The 22,634-nt window shown below is 51.7% G+C and overlaps 1 protein-coding gene across 3 annotated transcripts in view; it reads right to left on the reverse strand.

Moving 5' to 3' along the window:
* Colq (collagen like tail subunit of asymmetric acetylcholinesterase) overlaps nt 1-22,304 on the reverse strand; it is a 55,153-nt gene extending 32,849 nt beyond the window's left edge. Inside the window, exon 1 of one of the 3 annotated variants that reach the window (XM_005077664.4) lies at nt 22,121-22,304. In XM_005077664.4, the coding sequence (XP_005077721.1) occupies nt 22,121-22,226 (106 nt within the window). In that variant the 5' untranslated portion in view covers nt 22,227-22,304. Of the gene's footprint in view, nt 1-2,914; nt 3,448-22,120 lie in introns of those variants that run through there. The other 2 variants (XM_005077665.4, XM_040747745.1) reach the window with 2 other exon arrangements.
* Nucleotides 22,305-22,634: the final 330 nt, after the last annotated feature.

The raw sequence follows: 22,634 nt of genomic DNA on the forward strand, positions 1-22,634 counted from the left end.
CAAGAAAGGGGAGCACACGGGAAGAACCAGGAGGCACTGAGAGAAACTTGTTCTCGGACCCTGGCTCCTTGTGGGAGACAGATGCAAAGGTCTAGCCTTGCTTTGGAGCAGCAGCTACCGACCGGAGTGGGCTATCAGCAGGCTTAGTTCTTCTCTGGGAGTGGAGACAAACACAAGCCGATTACATACAAGAATGGTCATCTTATGGAGGGATAGCCTTGGCTTTTGTCTGTGTTTGGTTATGACTTGGGGATATTCTTGCTTTTGTCCTGATCCACCACGGTCACAGAGTGGGGCTGTCTGAGGTTGAATCTATGGAATCATGTGCCGCAGGGGATGCTGTGTGTTCCTGGCCTGGGCAGCTCCAGCCGTTGTGGTCACTGTTCTCTCTTGTAAATGCTAATTCATGTGTACGGATGCTTGGCCTGCGTGTATGTCTTTCCTGGTGTGTCTGAGACAGCCAGGAGAGGGCATCTCCTGGAGCTGGGGTAACACCCGCCATGTGGTTCCTGGGATTTGAACCCTGGTCACTTGGAAGAGCAGCCAGTGCTCTCAACTACAGAGTCATCCTCCAGCTGCCCCCCCCCACTGTTCTCTTTCTTGGTAGAAAATGATAGTTATGTTTTCAAGCTTTCCTCTGCCACCAGTGCAAGAAGCCAGGAGTAGACAGCTTTGGCTTCTCCAGGCTACCTTGGGCTAGCGAAGAGGGCGGCAGGTACACACTAGCCTCAGAAACCTGTTAAAGCCCCCTCCAGATCGTTTCCCTTCGTCTTCCTATGGCCTCAGTAGACAGCAAAGATCCAAGGCTGAGTTCTCCAGATGGCCCCTCCCGGAAAGAACACCTGGGGGCCTGGCGGACCATGTGCCTAATTTGCACCCTGCCTTTGATTTTCCAGTCCATATATGGTTTCCAGTGGGGCCTGTCTGGCACCCTGGGAGCCCCTTCAGGGAAGAGCTTGGGTGTCTCAAGGCAATGGATCGCTCCTCTAACTTCTTCCTGGAAACTGGAGGCATCTTCAGTGAACATAAATTATCAGCTGCTTTTGCTGCCAAGGCGTCTGCCTGTAACACTTACCCCCACCCTCCCCATTCTCCCCCTTGACCTACTTCATCCCAGCAGGTGGGGGGCTTGGATTTCTGCCCCTCCCCCAACTCCAGGAGATGTCTGTTTTTAGCACAGTCTGGCTTATTTACGGCTCATTCCAGCACTGAGTATTTCCATCAGGTGGATGAGTTTGGGAGCAGCACCACCCCCCCATCAGCTAAGCCAGGGCTTCCAATGTCTATTTTGGTGCTGAGTGGCCTGTGGGTCTCCCAGGCCTGTGCTGTCTCTGCTGGGATGGTACCTAAGCTCAGGGACCAGCCTGGAAGAGCCCCAGAAGGCAGGTGCTAACGCCATGAACTGGAGTGTATGTGTGTTGTGTGTGTGTATTACATGGTGCCTTTTGTGACCGGGGTGCACCATGTATAGCTCAGCCCCAGGCAGCCGCCTTGGCAATGTCAACTACCAAGGGACTCCAAGGCCACCAGCCCTCACTTAAAGACACCAATGCTGTATCATCTGTGGGTATGGTACTGCCAAAGTAGAGGCAATTGTCCAATGAAGGTTTCAGCAGTGTTTGGTTTTCCTTCTCATTGGAAAGGATCCCTTTCCATGCTTTATTTTGAGCAAATGAGATACATTCTTGGAAAGTTATCTATACCCCTGGGCTCTTGGAAATTCAGGCACTTGACTCCAGGAGTGTGCATCTGGGGGGGGGGGGGCATGTGACCACGTGATACAGAGCAACTCACTTACTCAGCCCAAGGACTGAGCTCCCTCCTCTGTACCACCAAGAGTTTGACGTACAAAGGCAGTTCTTAAGGTAAGTGTGACACCAGGATCACCACCAGGTCTATCTTCATTTTCCTACACGCAAGACAAGCTCAGACCATCAAGTAAGGCCACCAAGACAGCTGCTCCTATTTCAACCTCCTACACCAAACAGCACCCCTCAGGGCAAGCCACTGTGTCATTAAAGCCTCCAAAGGAAGCAGCTGTAAAAGAAGGCATCCTGCCTTAGCAGGTCGGAAGGTGCCAAGTGCAGCCAGATGCCAGCGACTCCGCACCTGCCGTGCATAAGGTGGTAGCCTAGGTTTTCACTGCATCCACCGGTTGGAGTGGTGACAGAAGGGAACGGCAGAAAGGGCAAGGTGAAAGGGACAGTCCCTGTTGTCACTGGGTGCACCCACGGTAGGCTGGAAGGTCCAGCAACAACAACATCCACACGCTAGCTGCAATTTGCCCAGCGTTGTCTACAATTCACGTATTCCAGGAAAGCCTGACTCCAAGGACTTTCCTTCGGCCCCATGCACAGACCATACTGCCTTTGCAAAACAAACTCTTATCCAAACGGTGAAAGCATTTTGAAATCCTTTGGGAGGCCGCCGGGGAGATGTGCGCCAGCGTAGGCAGCAGGTGAGGACATGGCTGCAGAGGAAGTGCTTTGGTGGCTGCTGCCTGTGAGCCACATCAGCTAAGCCAGTTGGCCTGGAATGGTGGCGAGCATCCCAGCCACCTAATGTGAGGGGGGGGGGTCATGGCCCACAGAACACGCTTTTACTCCAAAGTCAAGGGGACAACAGCTGCCAGCCACCCTGGAGTCAAGGTCACGAGAGGGACAACAAACAAATTCACACACATATGCAAGGCCCCCACTGACTCCATGACACCCCTTTACCCTGCAATCCTAACACTGGCTGAGGAATTTCAAATTTAAAGTCCGCTAATGCTCCCAGGACAAGCTTACTGTGTAAGTCTTTTTTAAAAAACTGCATGCACATACTCTCTCTCCCTCCCTCTCCCTTTTCTCTCTAACACACACACACACACACACACACACACACACACACACACACACACACACACACTTACCCAGGTAGCCAACTGAGTGACAGAGAAGTCCTGAAATGGTGAGGAGATGAGTGAGGCTGAGTGGCGGGCCCGTCATCGCGAGGCAAGGCCAGGGCAGACTGACAGGGAACACAAGTTAGAGGCAGGCTGAGATTTGTCACGCCCCCACGCTGCCCTCGCCTGGCCTGCTTGGCATTCGTGGTGGGAGTCGGCCAATCCCGGCTTTGATGTTGCTTCTGCCCCAGATGCCAGGCTCGCAGGGGCCAGTGCTGAGCTCCGGGGAGCAGGGATGGGTCAGCCGTCCTTCTCTACCTCCTCAAAGATGCTTCTGTGGGGCAGGCCACGGAGACACAGCACCCTCTGCCCCGGGAGGATATGAGTTTGGGAGCTCAGGGCACTGATCACCTCATACACCGCTAAGAGGAAACAACACAGCCTGTCAGCCAGGCAGCTTTTCATTCGCCTCAAAACTGCCTCATCTGTGCTGCTCTGGCACGCATCAGAGTCGCACTCCACAGAGGGTGTCCAGGGAGAGAGACTGCCCTCTCCACACTCCACAGAGGGTGTCCAGGGAGACGACTGCCCTCTCCGCACTCCACAGAGGGTGTCCAGGGAGAGAGACTGCCCTCTCCACACTCCACAGAGGGTGTCCAGGGAGAGAGACTGCCCTCTCCGCACTCCACAGAGGGTGTCCAGGGAGACGACTGCCCTCTCCGCACTCCACAGAGGGTGTCCAGGGAGAGAGACTGCCCTCTCCGCACTCCACAGAGGGTGTCCAGGGAGACGACTGCCCTCTCCACACTCCACAGAGGGTGTCCAGGGAGACGACTGCCCTCTCCGCACTCCACAGAGGGTGTCCAGGGAGACGACTGCCCTCTCCGCACTCCACAGAGGGTGTCCAGGGAGACGACTGCCCTCTCCTGCTTCAGGGAAGACCTGTGGCTCGGGGTTTGCTATGCCTGGCAAGGTGTTGTCAATAAAGTCACACTCCAAAATCACAAAACACAAACCATGGATATATCACACACACACACACACACACACACACAATCTTGCTATGTAGTCTTCTATATATGTAAATATATATATTTGAATATATACATACACACACATATATGTATTTTTTCAAAGACCATGAGGGTTGAAAACTAGGACTTCATGCTTGCTAAGCACGTAGTCTACCACTGAGCTACATCCCCAGCCTCAAACCTTTTTATAGGAACCTTGTCTACAAAATAATAAAGTGGCCCATGCCAGATACACACTGAAACACGCTACCTGATACTTTATTATGTGCCCAGATACACAGTGAAATACGCTACCTGACACTTTATTATGTGTCCAGAGCATGAACATACATAGTATTCTAAGGCACGACAGATAAGGTTATTGGTACTTTGTAAAATGCTAACTTAGGCATCTTAGTGATGAGCTTTATAACAAAAGCAGTCAACTCTTTCCACAAACAGCTGACATTAAATGTTTTAGGATTCCAGGGAGACATGGTCTTTGTGGCAAACAACTTTGCCATTATACATAAAAGCAGTCATGGGCAATATGTAAAGATATGAGTGTAACCAAATCCTGGGAAAAAACCGTTATTTATAAAAACATAGGAGGCATGCTGGACTTGGGCCCTGGCTGTAGTCTGCTGACCCTAGCACTATACTATCACATGAAAGGACAGTGTCTACCCATCGTATGCATCATCCACTAGGAACACGGGAAGAGGGGAGTGTGTGGTTGTACAACGACCAGGCTTGATTTCCAGCCTCAGCCACGTGCTGTTCAATGTTGCAGAAACAGCACCAATTCTGGCATCAGGCAAGCATGGCTCAGGTCCTGTCCTGCCACCTGACAGCCATGTGCCCATGAGGAAGACTCTATTCGGAGTCTCAGCTTTTCCACCTGTAAAGTGGGTGCTGCATACGTACTTTGCTACTCCGTTGGGAGGATTCGGGCTGGGGCTTTTGGATAACCTTTTCAGGGTGAAAGAGTGGAACACAGGGAGGGATGTCTGGAGAAATCTGCAGGAGGAAGAGATAGTTGATGGAGAGAGAATGAAATGAGTAGTTAGCAGGGCTTCCTGGAAGAGGTGGCTTTGAGCCGAGCCTTAAAAGCAGAGATTTTTTTCTGGCACAAAGTAGGGGAGGAGGGGGAGGAGGAAGGCTCAGACCCAGTTCCTCTGGGAACGAGGTCTAAGACATCGAAGCAAGCAGCATCAAGGGCAGGGAGCACTCACTTTAGAGGCCCAACAGTTGAACAATGTCACCTGCATCATCTCCCCAGCCCCGGCGTTGCGGTCACAGTCCCTGTGATGGTTTCAGCAAGAAGCTCATCTGCTTGAATTCTTGGTCCGGGCTGCTTTGGAAGGATTAGGAGGTGTGGCTTTGTTGGAGGGAGGTGTGTCACTGGGGGGCAGGCTTTGAGGTTTCCAAAGACTGTCACTGTTCTCTGCCTCGTGCTTCCCCAACCAGGTGTGTGCTCGTGGTTCTTCCCGCCACCCCGCCTTCTTTCTACCGTCAGGGATCTAACGAACCCTCTGAAGCCATCGGACAACTAAACGCTGTCTTCTACTAGTTGCCTTGGTCATGGTGTTCTGTCACAGTAACAGAAAAGTAACTAAGACAGTCCCCATGTTGTCCCCTTTCTTCCTCCTGTTCCTATTCTGTTTCCTCCTATTCATCTTTTTTGGAGAGGTCTCATTCTGTAACCCAAGCTATCCTAGGATTGCACAGTGCAGTTTCAGCGTACAGTGACTCTCCTGTCCTGGGACCACAGGCCTGTACCGCACATCTGTCCTGGGACCACAGGCCTGTACCGCACATCTGTCCTGGGATCACAAGCGTGTGCCGCACATCTGGTCAGAGCTTCATTTTCCTCCCCCAAGCATTATGTCACGAACCCTGGGAAGTTTCCCATTTCCACAGTAAAACCATTGTTTTTTTAAATACCATGTAGCATCAGGCTTTTTAAAAAGAGGTTTATTCGTTTTATTCTATGTGTGAATGTTTTGCCTGCATAAGTTTGTGTACACCACGTGTGTGCTTGGTGCCCTCAGAGGTAAGAAGGGCCACTGGAACTCCTAGAATTGGAGTTATGGATGGTTGTGAACCACCATGTGGGTGCGGGGAACAGGACCCGGGTCCTCTGCAAGATGTGCCTTGTCTTCAGCCCTCAACAATAACCAGCTCAGCGGCCTCATGTGACTCCTGTGAAAGTCGCTGGGCCATGAGCTCTGAATTCCTATTGTTCTTAATAACAGGCTGCGTCCTGCGTCTTTCTGTGTTTCCCTCGGCTGCTCTTTTCCGTCTGTCTCACCCCATTTCCAACTTTAACCTGCTCTCTTCGTCCTGGGACCACCTTCCTGCCACTCCCCTAGCTCCAGCCAGCCTGGGACGTAGGATCCCTGGTCCTTATCCCTGGCAGGAAATTGCTGTTGGGGTTGGATGGCTTCTCTCCCCTGCGTATGAAAGGGCACCGGCCAGGTGTGCTCTGAGCTGTCTCCCACTTCTCCACAGAGGCCATGCTTCCTGCACACAGATCCTCTGTAGGGCCCTGACTACAGGGAGGTGCATCCCTCGTCCCTCTAGTCAAGGTATCAAGCCTTGTCCTTAGCTTCACCTCTATTCCTGGGCCCAGGCCCAGCTTACTACTGATGAGCTGCCTGCAAAATTTCATTCATAATCAATTTCGGGCCATCCTGCCACTGTCAACAGGTGTCACATTCACAGTGCTTTGTCTTAATTGTGGCTCTGGGATTTATCACCCAGGCCAGAGGACCACTTCTGGAATAGTGCCTCCCTGGGCACCATTCCAGAACTTCCAGTCCCTACTGCAGCACAGGGGCCTGTCATTGCAAATCACAGCCAAAATGAATTCTGTCACAACATCTGCCTCCCCGGGCTCACCTGCCACTGCTGCATAGATAGATATCTGTGGCCAAACCAGTTCCAGCACCGGACCCCAGGGACCCAGAGTTCTCATGCGAGGAAAACATGTCCATACTCGAGCAAGACTTGGTGGTGAACAACCATGACCCTGCAATCCTGGCGCTCCAGAGACAGGGCGTTGTAAATTCTGGGTCAGCTTGGGCTAACAGTGAGAACGTATTTCAGAATTCGAGGAAAGAGTCATTGGGATGGCTCAAAGAGTTAAGGCACGTGTCATCAACCCTGACCTGAGTTCAGTCCCAGGGCACCACATGGTGGAAGGAGAGAACCAACCCTGCAAGTTGACCTTTGAATGCATGCCACACACATGCATGAGTGAGCATGCATGTGTATATATGCATGTGCACACGCGCGCACACACACACACACACACACACACACACACCATACTTTTCAGAAGTCTACACGGTTGGGAGCAGAGCTCAGGATCCCACCAGCCGTAGGACACTTGAACTCTGTTGTCCCATCTCCAGACCTTTGTGGGCAGCGTAGCTGAAGAAGTCCATTGACAAAGACTGCCCCTCCCCTTGACCAGACTTCAGTCATGCTGCCCTCTCTCCTCTTGACTAGGACTCCAGCTTGAACTTGGGCCCCTGCATCCATTCTTACAGTTGTAGCTACCCTGCACCCACCCCAACTAATCAACCTAAAGGAATTTCTCATTCTTGACATCAGCTTGAGTCTTGACATTGAATGACTCTGGCCTGCTTTTAACAAAAATCTTGTGAGCTGGTTTTGGCAGAATCCCCCTACCCAGTACGTTTCCATCCACTCATCCAACTGGCCCCTTTAAGTCCCCACTTTTCCTTGTACTGGAGTTGATCTAGAACTTTGTCTCTCACGGGGCTAGTCTTAACAACATTGCTCACAGCCTTAAGTTCTACTACATGTTGCCTCCAGAACCACTGCTTTTGGAACAGGCCTACTGAACATTCTACTGGAGTCCACAAATACTTAATTGAACACCTAGGCATGGCAAGCTTTGAACCCTGAAATAATGGCGATGGTGGATTGGCACTTTCCACATCGTTTGCCGTTAGTGCTCTTGGCTCACCGTCTCCATGTTGAGAAGGGAAAATTACTTTTGGCAGAATCATGTTAACAGGTCTGAGCTCCACAGCTAGAACAGACTTGGAAATGGAGTTCAAAGGGATCTTACACACAGCCCTGTGAAGAGGTGGCCCCCACAGCCACCTGGGCCAAGCTCACCCGACCCAGCCACCTGCACCCTCCCTGTTCTTCTCAGTACTTGAGCGGAGCCAGCAGCTTCCCCCACTCTGACCACTCCCTACCCAGCTGGCTAACCCCCCCTCCCTCAAAGAGTTCAGCACTCCACAGGCCAGGGCAATCCCTGAGAACTGGGGCACGGGACCCTTCCTGCCAATAGTCTTGAGTGCAGGGGATTCCATCTGAGGGGAGGGTGGAGCCACAGCATGGAGAGGGCCCACAGCCCAAGTGTCTCCTGGGGCTGAGTCTTCCCCCACTGGGGATGCTGAACTGTGATTGGGATTTTTCTTTTTTTTTTTTTAAGTGTTTATTATGGATTATGTATACAGTGTTCTGACTCCATGTATGACTGCAGGCCAGAAGAGGGCACCAGACCTCATTACAGACAGTTGTGGGCCATCACATGATTGCTGGGATTGAACTCAGGACCTTAGGAAAACCCGCTAGTGTTCCTAACCTCTGAGCCATCTCTCCAGTCCTGGATTTTTCTTTTCTTTAGACAAGGTCTCTGTAGCCATGACTGGCCTGTCAGACTGAGGGCACAGTGTCCAATACCACCCAGAGAACAGAAACCTAGGGAAGCCAGAGGCTATATCTAAAATTCCGTCTGGGGACACGGCCGTTTACCATGTAGAAACCTGTCTACATTTACTTTATTTTTGTTTAGCGCATAAAATAATGGGCCTCCTATGATCGCATTCTCACTCAAACGTCATCTCTCGTTCTGATTTGTCCCTTTCCTCTCCATCAATTCTCCCCTGGCAGGCAATCCCCTTCTGCATTCCTGCCACACAGTTATATATATGTTTATATTCTACACACAAGAGGACATGAAGACATTCTTTTCTCCCCTCATTAACTTCTCTTGTTTACCTTTCCCCCACTCCCGCTAGAATCTGTTCTCCTCCTTTATAGGTCACCTATTTTCACTATATATTATAATATATATATAATTGCTACATACAGTGTCTGTGTATAATTGTTGCATCTATGTTTAAATATAGGAAAATCCTACACTTTTGGAGTTTTGTTATTTATCTTATTTAAGTTCACATGTGCCTATGTGCCGTGACATGCATGCGGAAGTCAGAGATGACATGCAGGAATTGGTTCTCTTGTTCTGCTGGGTGGGTCACAGGCATTAAACTCAAGACGTCGGGCTTGGTAGCGAGTGCCTTTACTGGCTGAGCCATCTCTCCAGCCCACATCCTGTCTTTGCAGTGAAACTTTGCGATTATTCCTGGATTATTGGTCTTGGCGGCCTTTCTGACTCTGCACAGCCAGGGCTCAACCATATGTGTTGGCGGGTTGGCTTTCTGAAACACATTTACCTTCTCTAGGCTTCTCTTCAGAGCGGGCAGAGTCTCCTAGTCACTTTAAAGTCCACCAAAACAGTAACAGAAAGGAGACAGCTGTTTGAACAGATGGTAGAGCGAGCATGACCAAGCTCCGACGGGGGAGAATCGGGGCAGTTGGCGATTCGCTGCTGAGCTGTGAGCAGGCGCATCTCAGACCAGGTGGCTTTGTTTACACACGCTCATTTCTCACAGCTCAGGTCCCTGGAAGACCAAAGCCAACATGCTGAAGGGTTAGATTCTCTTGCGCCCTTCCTCCTGACTCACGGGCAACCGGACGTCATCTTGCTGTGTCCTGCCATGCCTCTCCCCTGGACCTGTGTCCCTGGCCTATCTTTGTATGTCTGAGTCCCCACCTTTCGTGAAGTCACTGGTTAGAGTGGATTAGGGTTCACCCTAAGGCTTGTTTAGCTCGACTGCTTCTTTAAAGACCCCCTACCCTCAACAGTCTCGTTCTGATGTACTGCAGGGATGTGAGGAATCTTGAGGGGGCATCATTTGGCACACAGCGGTGAGCTGCATACTGATGGTCTCTGAACGGTTCTTTTCACAAGTCCTTTTGAATTGTTGAGATTAGTTATAATAATAGAGAAATTAAAATCTTTTTAAGAAAGCAACTTAGAATTATAAGATGAAGGTCGAGGCAGGTCAGCCCTGTACCTCTGTTGACCAATCTAGGGGCCCTGAGGCCACACAGATTGGTGTCAATGCTTTGGGGAGTTTTCAGCCACTCATCATGAGGACCAGACACCTCCCATCCCCCACCCCGCGCTCAGGCATGCCATAAAGACACCTTGAGAGGAGCTGCAAGGAAGAACGAGGGCCACCTCCCAGTTGCCCATGTTTTATCCAAGCCACATATCAAGGGTGCCTCCTTTGCTCCAAGAACAGAAGAGAACAAGCCCACCCCGTTTCCTCCCACAAGGGAATTGTTTGGGATCTTATCTAAAGGAAGGCATCTGTTTCTTTGAGTTCAAGCTCTAATTTGACCAAATGGCCTGTGGTGGATGGAGAGGGAGGAGGAGACAATGTTATTAGGAGACCAGGGAACATCAAGAAGCCTCCTCAACACTGGCTGCTCCTTGGCTGGGAATTCGATTACAACAGCCAGCGTCAATCAGCGGGCACTATTAAATCTCCTGCCGGGCTTGACAGGGAAGGCCAAGTTTGTGGAATTATTCAGGAAATCTGGCCACAGGTCAGCTGCCCTAGGCCTGCAGGGTGCAGGGTGAGTTATTTCCAACACCTGCTGACAGCTGTGGATGGGTGGGAAGACCCTGTGTTTCCATGCCTTCGTTTTTCCACGGCAACACTATGGGAACTTGAAATACAAAACTGCATGGATCACTAAACGCCCTTTCCATCTGACCCTGCTATGTATATTGTCTGGGGTTCCACAAGTGGGAAAGAGAGAAGCTGGGTTCCTGGGAGCCCCTGGCTGCCAAAAACACAGACAGGCATCTGGCCAGCTCGCATGAGCCCCTGTATTCCAGAAACTGGGGAACACAGGGCTGCCCCTCTGGGCTCCATTGAGCAACAAGGCTTCAGTGGAGCAAGTTGCCACGATAACCCTGAGACTTCGTGTGACCACCTAACTGCAGAAATCGTCCTGCTTAGCTCTCTCCTCCGTGTGCCACCATGTCTAACCCACTTAGCTCATGTGCACACATCCAAAGATTATTCTGTGTTGATACGTTACATTCCACTCTATTAAAAATGTGCTTGGCTGGGCGGTGGTGGCGCACGCCTTTAATCCCAGCACTCGGGAGGCAGAGGCAGGTGGATCTCTGTGAGTTCGAGCCCGGGCTGGACTGACAGCCTCCAAAACAATACAGAGAAACCCTGTCTCGTAAAAACCAAAAAAAAAAAAAAAATGTGCTTGGCCAGGTGGTAGTGGTGCACACCTTTAATCCTACTACTTGGGACAGGTGGATCTCTGTGAGTTCAAGGCCAGCCTGGTCTACAGAGTGAGTTCCAGGACATGCTTCAAAACAATACAGAAAAACCCTGTCTCAAAGAAAACAAAACAAATCTCCCAAGCTTTCTTTTAATAATCTTACAGTTCCTATTTCATATTTAAAATGTATTTATATTTGTACTTTGTATTATAAGATATAAGTTTCTTTACTTTTCTTAGAGGACAACTTTTTATTGATTTTAAGTTAGCACACAAACTAATTGTTTTTATTGTATTTGATATCCATGTGTGTCGTTTATTGTACTCATATGTGTGCCCATCAGCATTCCTTGTCCCCACATCACTGTTGCTGGTCTCTCTTCTCCCACATGGCCCTCCTGCTTATTGTGTGTGTGTGTGTGTGTGTGCCTGTCTGTGTCTGTGTGTGTACACATGAGAGAACAGAAGACATATTTTTGTGCCTTAAAACAGGAAACAAAAGTCTATTTCTATAAACTTGGTCAGAGCCCATGGCTAGGAGGCACAGGCCCTTCCGGGGAGTCTTACTGCTGTTTTGCACTGCTGTCCTACAGCAAATCCTTTAAATATTTATGCTTGCATCCATACATTTGGAGAAACTGCCTTTTGTAGCAATTAATGCAGACACTCAGAACTGCTCAAAGTGCTGAGACTAAGCAACTGTCAGCATGCAGCCGTAATTGAGCCATCTGCACACACGCACGCGCGGGCACACACACACGCACAGGCACAACACACCCCCATACCCCCCACATGCACACGTGCGCGCACGCACACACACCCACACACACGCGCACGCACACGCACACACACACACACACACACACACACACGCACATACCAAGGCTCAGGGAAAATTATGGGAGAGGAGGGCAGAAACCATGTAGAACAGGTGGGGTGTGCTTTGAAGCTGACATGTCTGCTAAACACACAGACTCACTAGAGCCATGATCACCTGCACAGAGCCAAGCTGCACATTAGTATAGACTCTGCCTATGAGAGAATTATTATCTTCTGTCTTTCTTCCCTATTAACCGCTCTTTCTCTATTTAGGCATTTCATGCCTCCAGATAGGTCCTTTCTTATTGTCATGTGGAAACATATATGATAATGTTTCTATAATTGCATGCACCATAATTATAAACATATATTGTCTGTGTTTATGAATAGTGTCTAGAGACCGTATATGAGAAAAACATGGTATTTGTCTGAATCCAGTTTATTTTGACTAACATGATGACCCCCAGTAGCAGACACCCTCCTGAAAATAGCACAGCCTGGTTCTTTACAGCTGAAGAAACCCACTGTGTTCACACGTCACATGTCCTCACTGTGTTCACACGTCACATGTCCTCACTGTGTTCACATGTCACATGTCCTCACTGTGTTCACACGTCACATGTCCTCACTGTGTTCACACGTCACATGTCTTCACTGTGTTCACACGTCACATGTCCTCACTGTGCTCACACCTCACATGTCCTCACTGTGCTCACACCTCACATGTCCTCACTGTGTTCACACGTCACATGTCCTCACTGTGTTCACACGTCACATGTCCTCACTGTGTTCACACGTCACATGTCCTCACTGTTCACAGGTCACATGTCCTCACTGTTCACACGTCACATGTCCTCAGTGTTCACACGTCACATGTCCTCACTGTTCACACGTCACATGTCCTCACTGTGTTCACACGTCACATGTCCTCAGTGCTCACACGTCACATGTCCTCACTGTGTTCACACGTCACATGTCCTCACTGTGTTCACACGTCACATGTCCTCACTGTTCACACGTCACATGTCCTCCTGTGTTCACACGTCACATGTCCTCACTGTTCACAGGTCACATGTCCTCACTGTTCACACGTCACATGTCCTCACTGTGTTCACACGTCACATGTCCTCACTGTTCACACGTCACATGTCCTCACTGTGTTCACACGTCACATGTCCTCACTGTTCACAGGTCACATGTCCTCACTGTTCACAGGTCACATGTCCTCACTGTTCACAGGTCACATGTCATCAGTGTTCACACGTCACATGTCCTCACTGTTCACACGCCACATGTCCTCAGTGTTCACACGTCACATGTCCTCACTGTGCTCACACCTCACATGTCCTCACTGTGTTCACACGTCACATGTCCTCACTGTTCACAGGTCACATGTCCTCACTGTTCACATGTCACATGTCCTCAGTGTTCACACGTCACATGTCCTCACTGTGTTCACATGTCCTCACTGTGTTCACATGTCACATGTTCTCACTGTGTTCACATGTCACATGTCCTCACTGTGTTCACATGTCACATGTCCTCACTGTTCACACGTCACATGTCCTCACTGTGTTCACACGTCACATGTCCTCACTGTGCTCACACCTCACATGTCCTCACTGAGCTCACACCTCACATGTCCTCACTGTGTTCACACGTCACATGTCCTCACTGTGTTCACACGTCACATGTCCTCCTGTGTTCACACGTCACATGTCCTTACTGTTCACAGGTCACATGTCCTCACTGTTCACACGTCACATGTCCTCAGTGTTCACACGTCACATGTCCTCACTGTTCACACGTCACATGTCCTCACTGTTCACAGGTCACATGTCCTCACTGTGTTCACACGTCACATGTCCTCACTGTGTTCACATGTCACATGTCCTCTCTGTTCACACGTCACATGTCCTCTCTGTTCACACGTCGGGGGCTGGAAGGGCTTATCCACGCATGCACAAGTCCCGCCTTCCCGTACTTCTCTGCTTCCTCTTCTCAGCGCTCACCCCAGAGTTAGCCATGAGGTGACACGGGCCACGTGCTCCCTCTCAGCTGTCCACAGCAACTCCCCATGTTTTCCTCGTTGCCATGGGGACATAAGTAAGCTTTGAATGGGGAGAGGCTTGGGCTCAGGGGTGGGAGCGTGTCCGGTTTCTCTTCAGTGACACCAGGGAAGCCGGTGCCAGGGAAGGACAGAGTTCTCCCCGTGGCCCAGCATCTCCCTTCTCCGGGGCCTGCTCGACAAACAAAGTGATAGAAACCGGAATTTCCTGCTCTGATTCCCTAAGTGTGTTAAGCACACAGTTATTCAGGATTTTGGGGTTTTCTGGGATTAACTGTAGGGTGAGCCATAACCTTTTGGCGCGTGTCTACACACAGTGAGATTCTGGAAGCGAGGTCAAGAATGTTTGTGTGTCCTGGGTTGTGTGACAGGCATATTCACAGCCCTGCGGTGTGAGGTACTTTCCGTGTGGATGGCAATTTGCCTAAGGTCACAAAACTATGAGAAATATTAAGCTTGACCCCAGCAGCACAATGCTAGAAATGCTACTCCCAAGTTGCCTCTGTGATGATTGTGAACAAAGTCTGGTCCCCAAGACTTGGTTTGTACCTATCCCAGCGCCCTCCCTGTCTTCCTGGGGTCCCCAGCAGCACTGAGGTCCGGCGACCAATGCGGTGACCAGTTCAGAAAAACACCTCGCATGGAGTTTCACTTTCTTCCCTGTCCCACCAGATAACACACGGCTCGCACCCGCATCCTGTCGGCTGCGTTTAGTGTGCTAGGATTCAACATTTAAGACAAATGCGGCGCCCTGGGTGACCCATCGATATCTAGGCCCTGAGCTTTGGGGCTTGGACCTTATGTGGGAACGGGGGCATTGTGGGTTCAGCTAAGATGTTTGAAGGGAGGAGACAATCCTGGGTTATCTGGGAGGTCCCTAAGTGCAGACTACAGAGGCAGAGGCTGGGGCATGTAGCTCCGTGTCAGAGTGCTTGCCTAAAGTGTGCAAACTCCTGGGTTCACGCCCCAGCACCACAAACAGCAGAGACTGACGAAGGGGATCCGGAAAGGATCCCATGTGAGGCGAGATGTAGCACGGCTGCATATGAACACAGGAAAGAAGGCTGGGAACCAAGGAACCTGAGAAATGCAGCCTCCATCCAGAGAAGGAGAGAGAACCAAGTCCCCCGTGGCCCTCCATCCCCCGGCGGCATTATTTCAGACTTTGGGCCTCGAAAGCTGTACGAGAATAGGGGTGTCCTGTGCCAGTGTTGGGTGTGGTCCATGTCCACAGGAAGCCAATGAAGTAACCGCCGTGAGCAGTTCATGTGGACCACGGGCCTGGCAGCATCAGAAACACGGCAGTGATGCAGATGCTTGGGCCGTCCTAGAACCTCGGAATCAAAACCTCTTGAGGTGGGCTCCAAGAATCTGCATTTTAGCAAGCCCTCACTGTCTCCGATGCTGTGCAGTGGTTAGCCACAGCTAACCCTTCTGATCACCAGGAGAACTTGAAAGGCTGCCCACACGTCATCCACAGCCTACAGACCCGGACCTCATTGGACTGTTCAGTTCAGATGCCGGCCCTCTGTTGAACTACTGAGGCGGTTCTAGCTGGGCTGGAAACCTGCACTGTGTTATGAGGGACTGCTGTGGAGTGCTCCCTCCAGCACTGTGTTATGAGGGTTGCTGATGTGGAGTGCTCCCTCCAGCACTGTGTTATGAGGGTTGCTGATGTGGAGTGCTCCCTCCAGACTGAGCTATGCGGAACTCTGGAAACCTAGAAAGTCATGCTGGAGGTTGAGAAGGGAGGGAAAGACAGAGGCCAAGCCAGCAGGGCTTCTGGCCCCGAGGCCTAGAGTCACATGCGCAGAGTAGCTCACAGAGGTAGATATATATAATCAGAAGGCTGAAGCGGGTGTAAGGCAGCAGGGTGTGTAGACACTGGGTGAGGGGGAACAGATTCTCCGCACAGTGACATGCCACCCCGAAAGGATGGATCAGGACCACCAAGTCAGTCAGCATTCCAAGAGATGCCAGAAATAAAGTATAAAGTCATCCACTTTTTAAACATTTGCAGTTGAAGCAATCTGACCCTCAGCTCCGTGCTCTCTCCATGCTCCAAGCATGAAGGCAGCAACCAGCAGGCCAGCTAGGACACGTTCTCAGAGATGACTGACAGAGTTCTCTGTAGGTAGGGTAACTGTCTCTGTGTTAAACCCACTTGTCGACTCTCATTGAAATTTAGTCAAATGAATCAATACCCCCAGAGTATCTGCTCTGCCCATTTAACAGACGAGGAGCTTGAGGCCACCCAGTTTATAGCCATGGCAGTCAGGGTTCAAACCCAGAACCTCTTACCATGGGGATGCTGTGGAGAGCGGCACTCCCACGGCTATCACACGGCTCCGTGGCAGAGAGGCTGGGGCTGGGGCAACAGTCTCAGGCAGGACTCGTGAGCATCAGGAGCATGTAAGGAAGGCTTGCCGCCTGCCTCTTGTGGGTCACATAGAAGCCAGAGGCTGTCTGTCTCCAGAGGAACGACGCCGCTTCTGTGAGGTTATGCCTCAGAGGAGGGCAGCCTGGATACGCTGAAGGGTGGTGTGGAGGGGTGAGGGGTGACGAGGGGAAGTGCTGTGGAGGGGTGAGGGGTGACGAGGGGAAGTGCTGTGGAGGGGTGAGGGGTGACGAGGGGAAGTGCTGTGGAGGGGTGAGGGGTGAAGGGTGACGAGGGGGAGCCTTCCACCTCCCAAACCACTTCTGCTTTCGTAGCGCTGAGGATGGAGCGGCTCCTGCTTCTGTAGAGGATGCGATGGGGGTGGCAGATGCCTGAGACCCCCCAGAGAGCCCTGTATGTTAAGAACCTTCTCTGATGTTATTATCCAGGGGAAATATGGGGAGCTAAATGAGAGGAGACGGCTTGCAAGAGCATCATGGGACATTAGACAATAGCTGATCGGCATCAGACACAAATGAATGACCCATGATCTAGTGCCGAGATCTGGATGGTCCCCAAATGGTGGTCTGGCTGGCTTCCAGGCAGCAGAGTGGGTAGCTGGGCATCGCATAGGCCACAAAATACAGCAGCAGAGGATTCCAGCGTCTGCACAGAGTCACAGCCTTCCAAGTGACCTCACCTGTGGCACTAGATTTGCATCTTTTCCCTGATCTGGATTCTGGCGTGTGGATCCACAAACGCCCTGGAGAGCTCCTGACTGTCCTCTCGCCTGCCTGGGAAATCCTTTATGGAAGAGGAGCGTGTGTGTGTGTGTGTGTGTGTGTGTGTGTGTGTGTGTGTGTGTGTGTGTTCGTGCAGGCAGACAGGGTAGGATGATTCATGAGACCTAACGTAGTTGTGGGATTGTCTTGGTTATAGGAAGGTCCCATCCTCCAAAACAGCCTGATTCAAACTCATCTCCCTAACACGGCCTTTGGGTCTGATTTTTTTTAGTCACACACACACACACTAAAATAGAAATACCGGAGAGATAAATCAGTGGCTGGGCAAGTCGTGAATGCATTGATGGTCAAGCTGAGTGTAGAGATGCGTGTCTGTAATCCTAGCACTTGTGGGGCAAGGTTAAGAAAGATCGTGATAGCTAGGCCACTCCAACCTACGTAGCGAGTTCAAGGCCAAGAGGACAACACAACAAGATCAAAAGCCAGCAATAGCTAAAACCAGTGTTCAATCGTTAGTGAGAACCGTCAACACTGAGACCCTGAGGACAGAGCAGGGACAATGAAGACTAGAGAGTGGAGTCTCCACGGGTGGGGTTGGGGGCAGCCTTGCTGTCCTGCAGAGGCCGCTTGCAGGCCAGAAGCAGGCTTGGTCTACATTGATAAAAGCCCTGGACCTAGAGGCAGGATTCCAGTCTCCAGCTCTCCTACAGCCCAGCTGTGTGGCCTGGAGTATGCTGTTTGGTTAAACTCTCTGTGCCTCTGCATCTTCTTCAAAGAAACAAGAGCATTGCTCCATAACCCCCGCCCTAGGCTGTGTGTGAATACCGCATACATCTTAGGAGAGGTCTGTGCCTCTGGAAAGATTACCTTTGGGCCTGTGCCTTATCCTTCTGTAAGCCACAACTATTGAGCTCTACCTATAGGTGGACACCAGCACCAAGTCAGTCTACAGACACAAACAGAGCCCAGCCAGGGCCAGCCCAAACCTCGCCAGATGAGACGACCCTCGGGTGACCCACAAAACGTGAACTTCAGTGATAAACACTTATAGTTTTAAGTTTCGGGTGGTAGCTTATTAACCAGCAAATGGCGAAGGCAGCACCCTCCAGGCTCCTGGCGTTTACAACAGAAATTGTTCTGAGATGTGTCTGTCACCTGTCTGCTTTTGGAAGGAAGAACAATGAGGGAACTCGGTTCCTCTGTGTTCACTGGACACCCCCCCCAATCGCCGCCATGGAAACCAGCCCTTGCGCTACAGCAGGGTCATCCCAGGGGCTGTACGCCTCACTCCGCCCCCACTCTTTGTGGTTTTAAGATCACCCCTGGATGTTTGCCGCTTTTCGTTTCAGTCCTCCAGCCTGGCCCAAGCTGCCTTGGCCTTGGGCTTCTCCTGCGGCTGGGTGCCAGAGCGTGAGACCGCAGGTGTGCACGTCACACTCAGCTCATTGCAATCGGACTTGCCGAGTCCCCCTGTGGGGCTACCTGGGTGGTTTGCAGGGAAGGGCGCCTGCCATGAAGTCTGGGACACTGAGCTCCATCCCTGGACCTTTGGAGAAGGAGAGAACCAACTCCTGTAAGTTGTCCTAGGACCACGTGGACCCCTTACCATCACACATTAATAAGTGAAAATGAAAAGGAGAAATGGTCTGCCTGTTGTCACTGCCTCTACCAGAGGCAGCGTGTGAGCCTGGGAGAATGATGCTCGGACATAACAGACTGGGACAGGAACCTGCGATAGCGTGTGTCAAACACCCGAGCTCAGGAGCTGGGTTACTCACAACTGTGGTCTCTCTGCTTCCTGCTTGGTTCTTCCCTGCGGCCCGGTGGGGGCTGTCGGGTAATGCACACCTGATTCAGAGAGCTGAGGCTATTGTGCGGTTCAGGCGGAGGCCCTTCCTGAAGAGAAGGAAGGCTGCCCCCCACGTGAGGGTGAGCGCTTTCTGCAGGAGGACCTTCCTCCCTCACAGACCTGAAGAACTCTGAGCCAGCCGGTGCTTCCACGCAGCCCCTAGAACACAGGCTGCACTCTACCAGCCCCTGAGAAACCCTGAAGCGCTTCACACGCTGCCGGCACACAGCAGAGTCTCCTAAGACACAGTGGCCAAGAGAAACCGTTTTCCCCAGAGGCTCTCACCCACTTCAGCATCCACCCAGCTTACCGTCCTCAGAAGTACAAAGCTCGGGCAGAGAGTGTCAGGTCAAGTCAGATTGTGGGTGGGTATTTGAAAGTTCCCCGGTCGGCCTGACTCGGGGAACAGTTTCACTAGGAGACCTGAACTAATTCCAAAACGGTGCTCTGGGAAGCCGTGTAAACCAAAGGAGGGGGACAAACTGAAGTGACTCCCGCAGGGGACAGCAGACACTTGTGCTAGACTGGTAACAATGTCCCTGGTTGACCTCATCGTTTGGCCAAGTGTCTGAAGCCTACGTTCCCAGTCACAACACCCAGGGCTAGCAAGGACCTGAGGGGCTAGGGGGTCGCTCTGCCGGGAGAGCTTGCCCAGCTCGTTCAAGGCCCTGGGTTCAATCCCTAGTGCCATGGATAGGAAGAAAAGAGCATGGGCAGAGAGGGAAAGGGAGGAGGGATTCAGGAAAGGAAAGGCAGGCAGACGAGCCTGTGCATGGTGGGGAACTTGGTCCATGTTTCCCTTGCGGGCGCCTGGGCCCCATACACTGACCCCACCGTCTGCACGAAGGAGCTCCTTTCTTAGACCTCTGCTTGGGGTGGGGTTTGGGCAGTGGGGGTCAGAATGGGAGGAGACAGAGGTGGGGGACTTTCCTCTCCCTGCTCTGGGTCCCTGAGTGACATCACTTATGCCTGGCCGTCCCTCCCGCCTCCCTCGAGGCCTCAAGGCTCCTGGGGGTCCATTCGCTCACTTCTTGTCCCTGCACAGGATGGTAAAGTCTTCTTGCAGTCACAAAGCCCGTGCCCCTCCACATGGCAGGTGTCCCTGACCCGACTCCCCCGAAAGTGAGCCCTTCACTCAAGTGTTTACGTTTCCAGCACCCAAGCTACACCTTGTCACTGTTGTGTTCCGACCGGCACAACCTTTAAAACCCTTCCCTAAGGGATGTCTACACTGCGCGGGTTCGTTCCCTCCTAAGTAAGTTGTTCTCAGAAATTACAGCCTCTTTTCTGTCTGGCTTTACCAAGGACTTGGTGGCCTTGGCTTCTACATAACTTAGATAATTTTAAAATGTGTATGACCCCCCCCCCAGCCTACAGACAAGGGGTTTTTTGTTCTTTCACTCAACAAGTAGCTACTGAGCATCTACAGATCCTGGAAATATTTGTGATTATGGACGCACAAGATGGCACAGTCCCTGCCCCCTTGGTGCCCACCATCTACACCCGGCTGTCCCCCAGAAGTCAGACGGCACATCAGAGGTGGAGCTGAAACCAGAGAAACGGGTGTCCCTAGTTCCTAAGTCCTCAGCAGACTCTCAAAGAAATCTGCAGCCCAAATGCAACAAAGAAACAAACACTAGGTCGGGCCAAATTAGCCACTGAGTCCTCGCAGGATTCTTGAAACATGGTCTCACTATGTGGTCCAGGCCAGTCTTGAACGCACTATTCCCCTGCCTCTGCTTCTCGGGTGCTGTCATAGGAGGTGTCGCCACACTTGGCTGTCAAGCTTTCCAGTGGGTAGGAAAAGAGTGCTCCACAGACCAGACGAACTTGGAAGACGCACGCTGACACACGCTCTTGGTGGCCCAGCCACCTGCTTCTTCTGCCTCCCTCCTCCCCCGCTATTCTCTTGGCCCTCTCCCGTGTCTTCCCGCTTCTGTTTCTCACACTTTTATAATTAGCCTCACAGCGATCTCCCTGTCACTCGCTTAGGGCCTGCAGAGTTTGACCATGAGCTGTTTTTATGAATGGAGAGAGGCTGGGGGTGGGTCCAGAGGAATGTCCTCCCTGCGTTTCACAGGCAACGACACAGAGCCGACTGCGGTGCTTAGAAAACAAGGCTTGACTAAGAGGTGCCTTGGAGCAGTGGCTGAGGTGAATGAGGGGGCTGGGGGGGAGAGGAGCAGCAAGCCTTGGGATCTCAGAATTCCTCAGAAAGCTTGGAAAGGGCTATGCCAACACTTCCCCTGCACCAAACCAGGGAGGGCAAAGGCAACAGCCTAATTCCTGCAGCAGAGGTTGCCAGGCTGGCCGACCAAGCCAGTTCCCTCCCCGGCCCTGCACATCAGCAAGACACATCTGGCTCCAGGCCCTCAGACCCTCTGGAAGCCCTAACCACTCCTGGCACCTCTAGATGAGTTGTCGAAGATGAAGAGAAGAAAGCCCAACAGGAGAGCAGCCAGGGCTGAGGAGACAGACGGCTCGTCCTGAGCCAGCAAGGGAGTAAGGGGCCAGCAGGAGCCCCTGCCCTTCAGCAGGGTTGGCAGACAGGTGTTTGCTCTCCAGCATGAGGCAAGCCCCACTGCGAGGAGGTCAGAGACAGCCTTACAGAAACGCCTGGGACTCACTCCTCCAGACACTGTACTTCTCTCTCCCAGGCTCCCAAACAGACCCTCAACGAACCCGCAGGAGAGATGGGGACACAGAAGCCACGGTTTAGAGTCTGGCTTTGAGCAGCTGAGTAGCAGAAGGGCCTCAGAGACAAGCTCGGGTGGCAGGAAACATCCTGGGTGACCATCTTCTCCCCCCCGAGCCTTCCTCTGCTAAGAGCAGAATGTCAAAAGTACCAGGACATACTGCCAGACAGTCTCGACCACCCCCGCCCCCCACCTTTCTGCCCCAGCTAGACGGAAGCGAGGGACCTTGTGGTCATCAGTTACCTGCCGAGACTGGAAGGACACTGCTGATGAAAGCCGCCTGAGACACGACGGAGCAGAAGAAGAGCTGGAGATAAATTCCCAAAGTCATTGGAGTCAGGACGACCATGCTGGCCAGGTCTGGTAAACGTCAAGTTAGTGGGCAAAGCTGCTGGTGCTTTCCCAGCTCTGCTCTGTGCTGACTGCTGCTTGCCGATCTCTCTCTCTCTCTCTCTCTCTCTCTCTCTCTCTCTCTCTCTCTCTCTCTCTCTCTCTCTCTCTCCTTGCTTCCCTCCTTGCCTCCCTCCCCCTTCCCCTCCCTCCCTCTCCTCTCCCCATGCCTTTATCAAGAAAGAATGCCAACCATTTCCCATTAAACCTTCTCCGTACTATACAGGGTTATATTTATCTCAAGCACTGGGTCAAATGTCCACATTAAAATTAAGATGTCAGAGTTTTCTTTTTTTGAGTCTGAGGTAAGCGGCTGTTGGAAAGATGATGAAGAGGCAGCCATGTCTCCAGTGTTAACCTGCAGCCG

Source organism: Mesocricetus auratus, unplaced genomic scaffold (genome assembly GCF_017639785.1).
Source record: "Mesocricetus auratus isolate SY011 unplaced genomic scaffold, BCM_Maur_2.0 Super-Scaffold_100006, whole genome shotgun sequence".
NCBI classification, from domain to species: domain Eukaryota; kingdom Metazoa; phylum Chordata; class Mammalia; order Rodentia; family Cricetidae; genus Mesocricetus; species Mesocricetus auratus.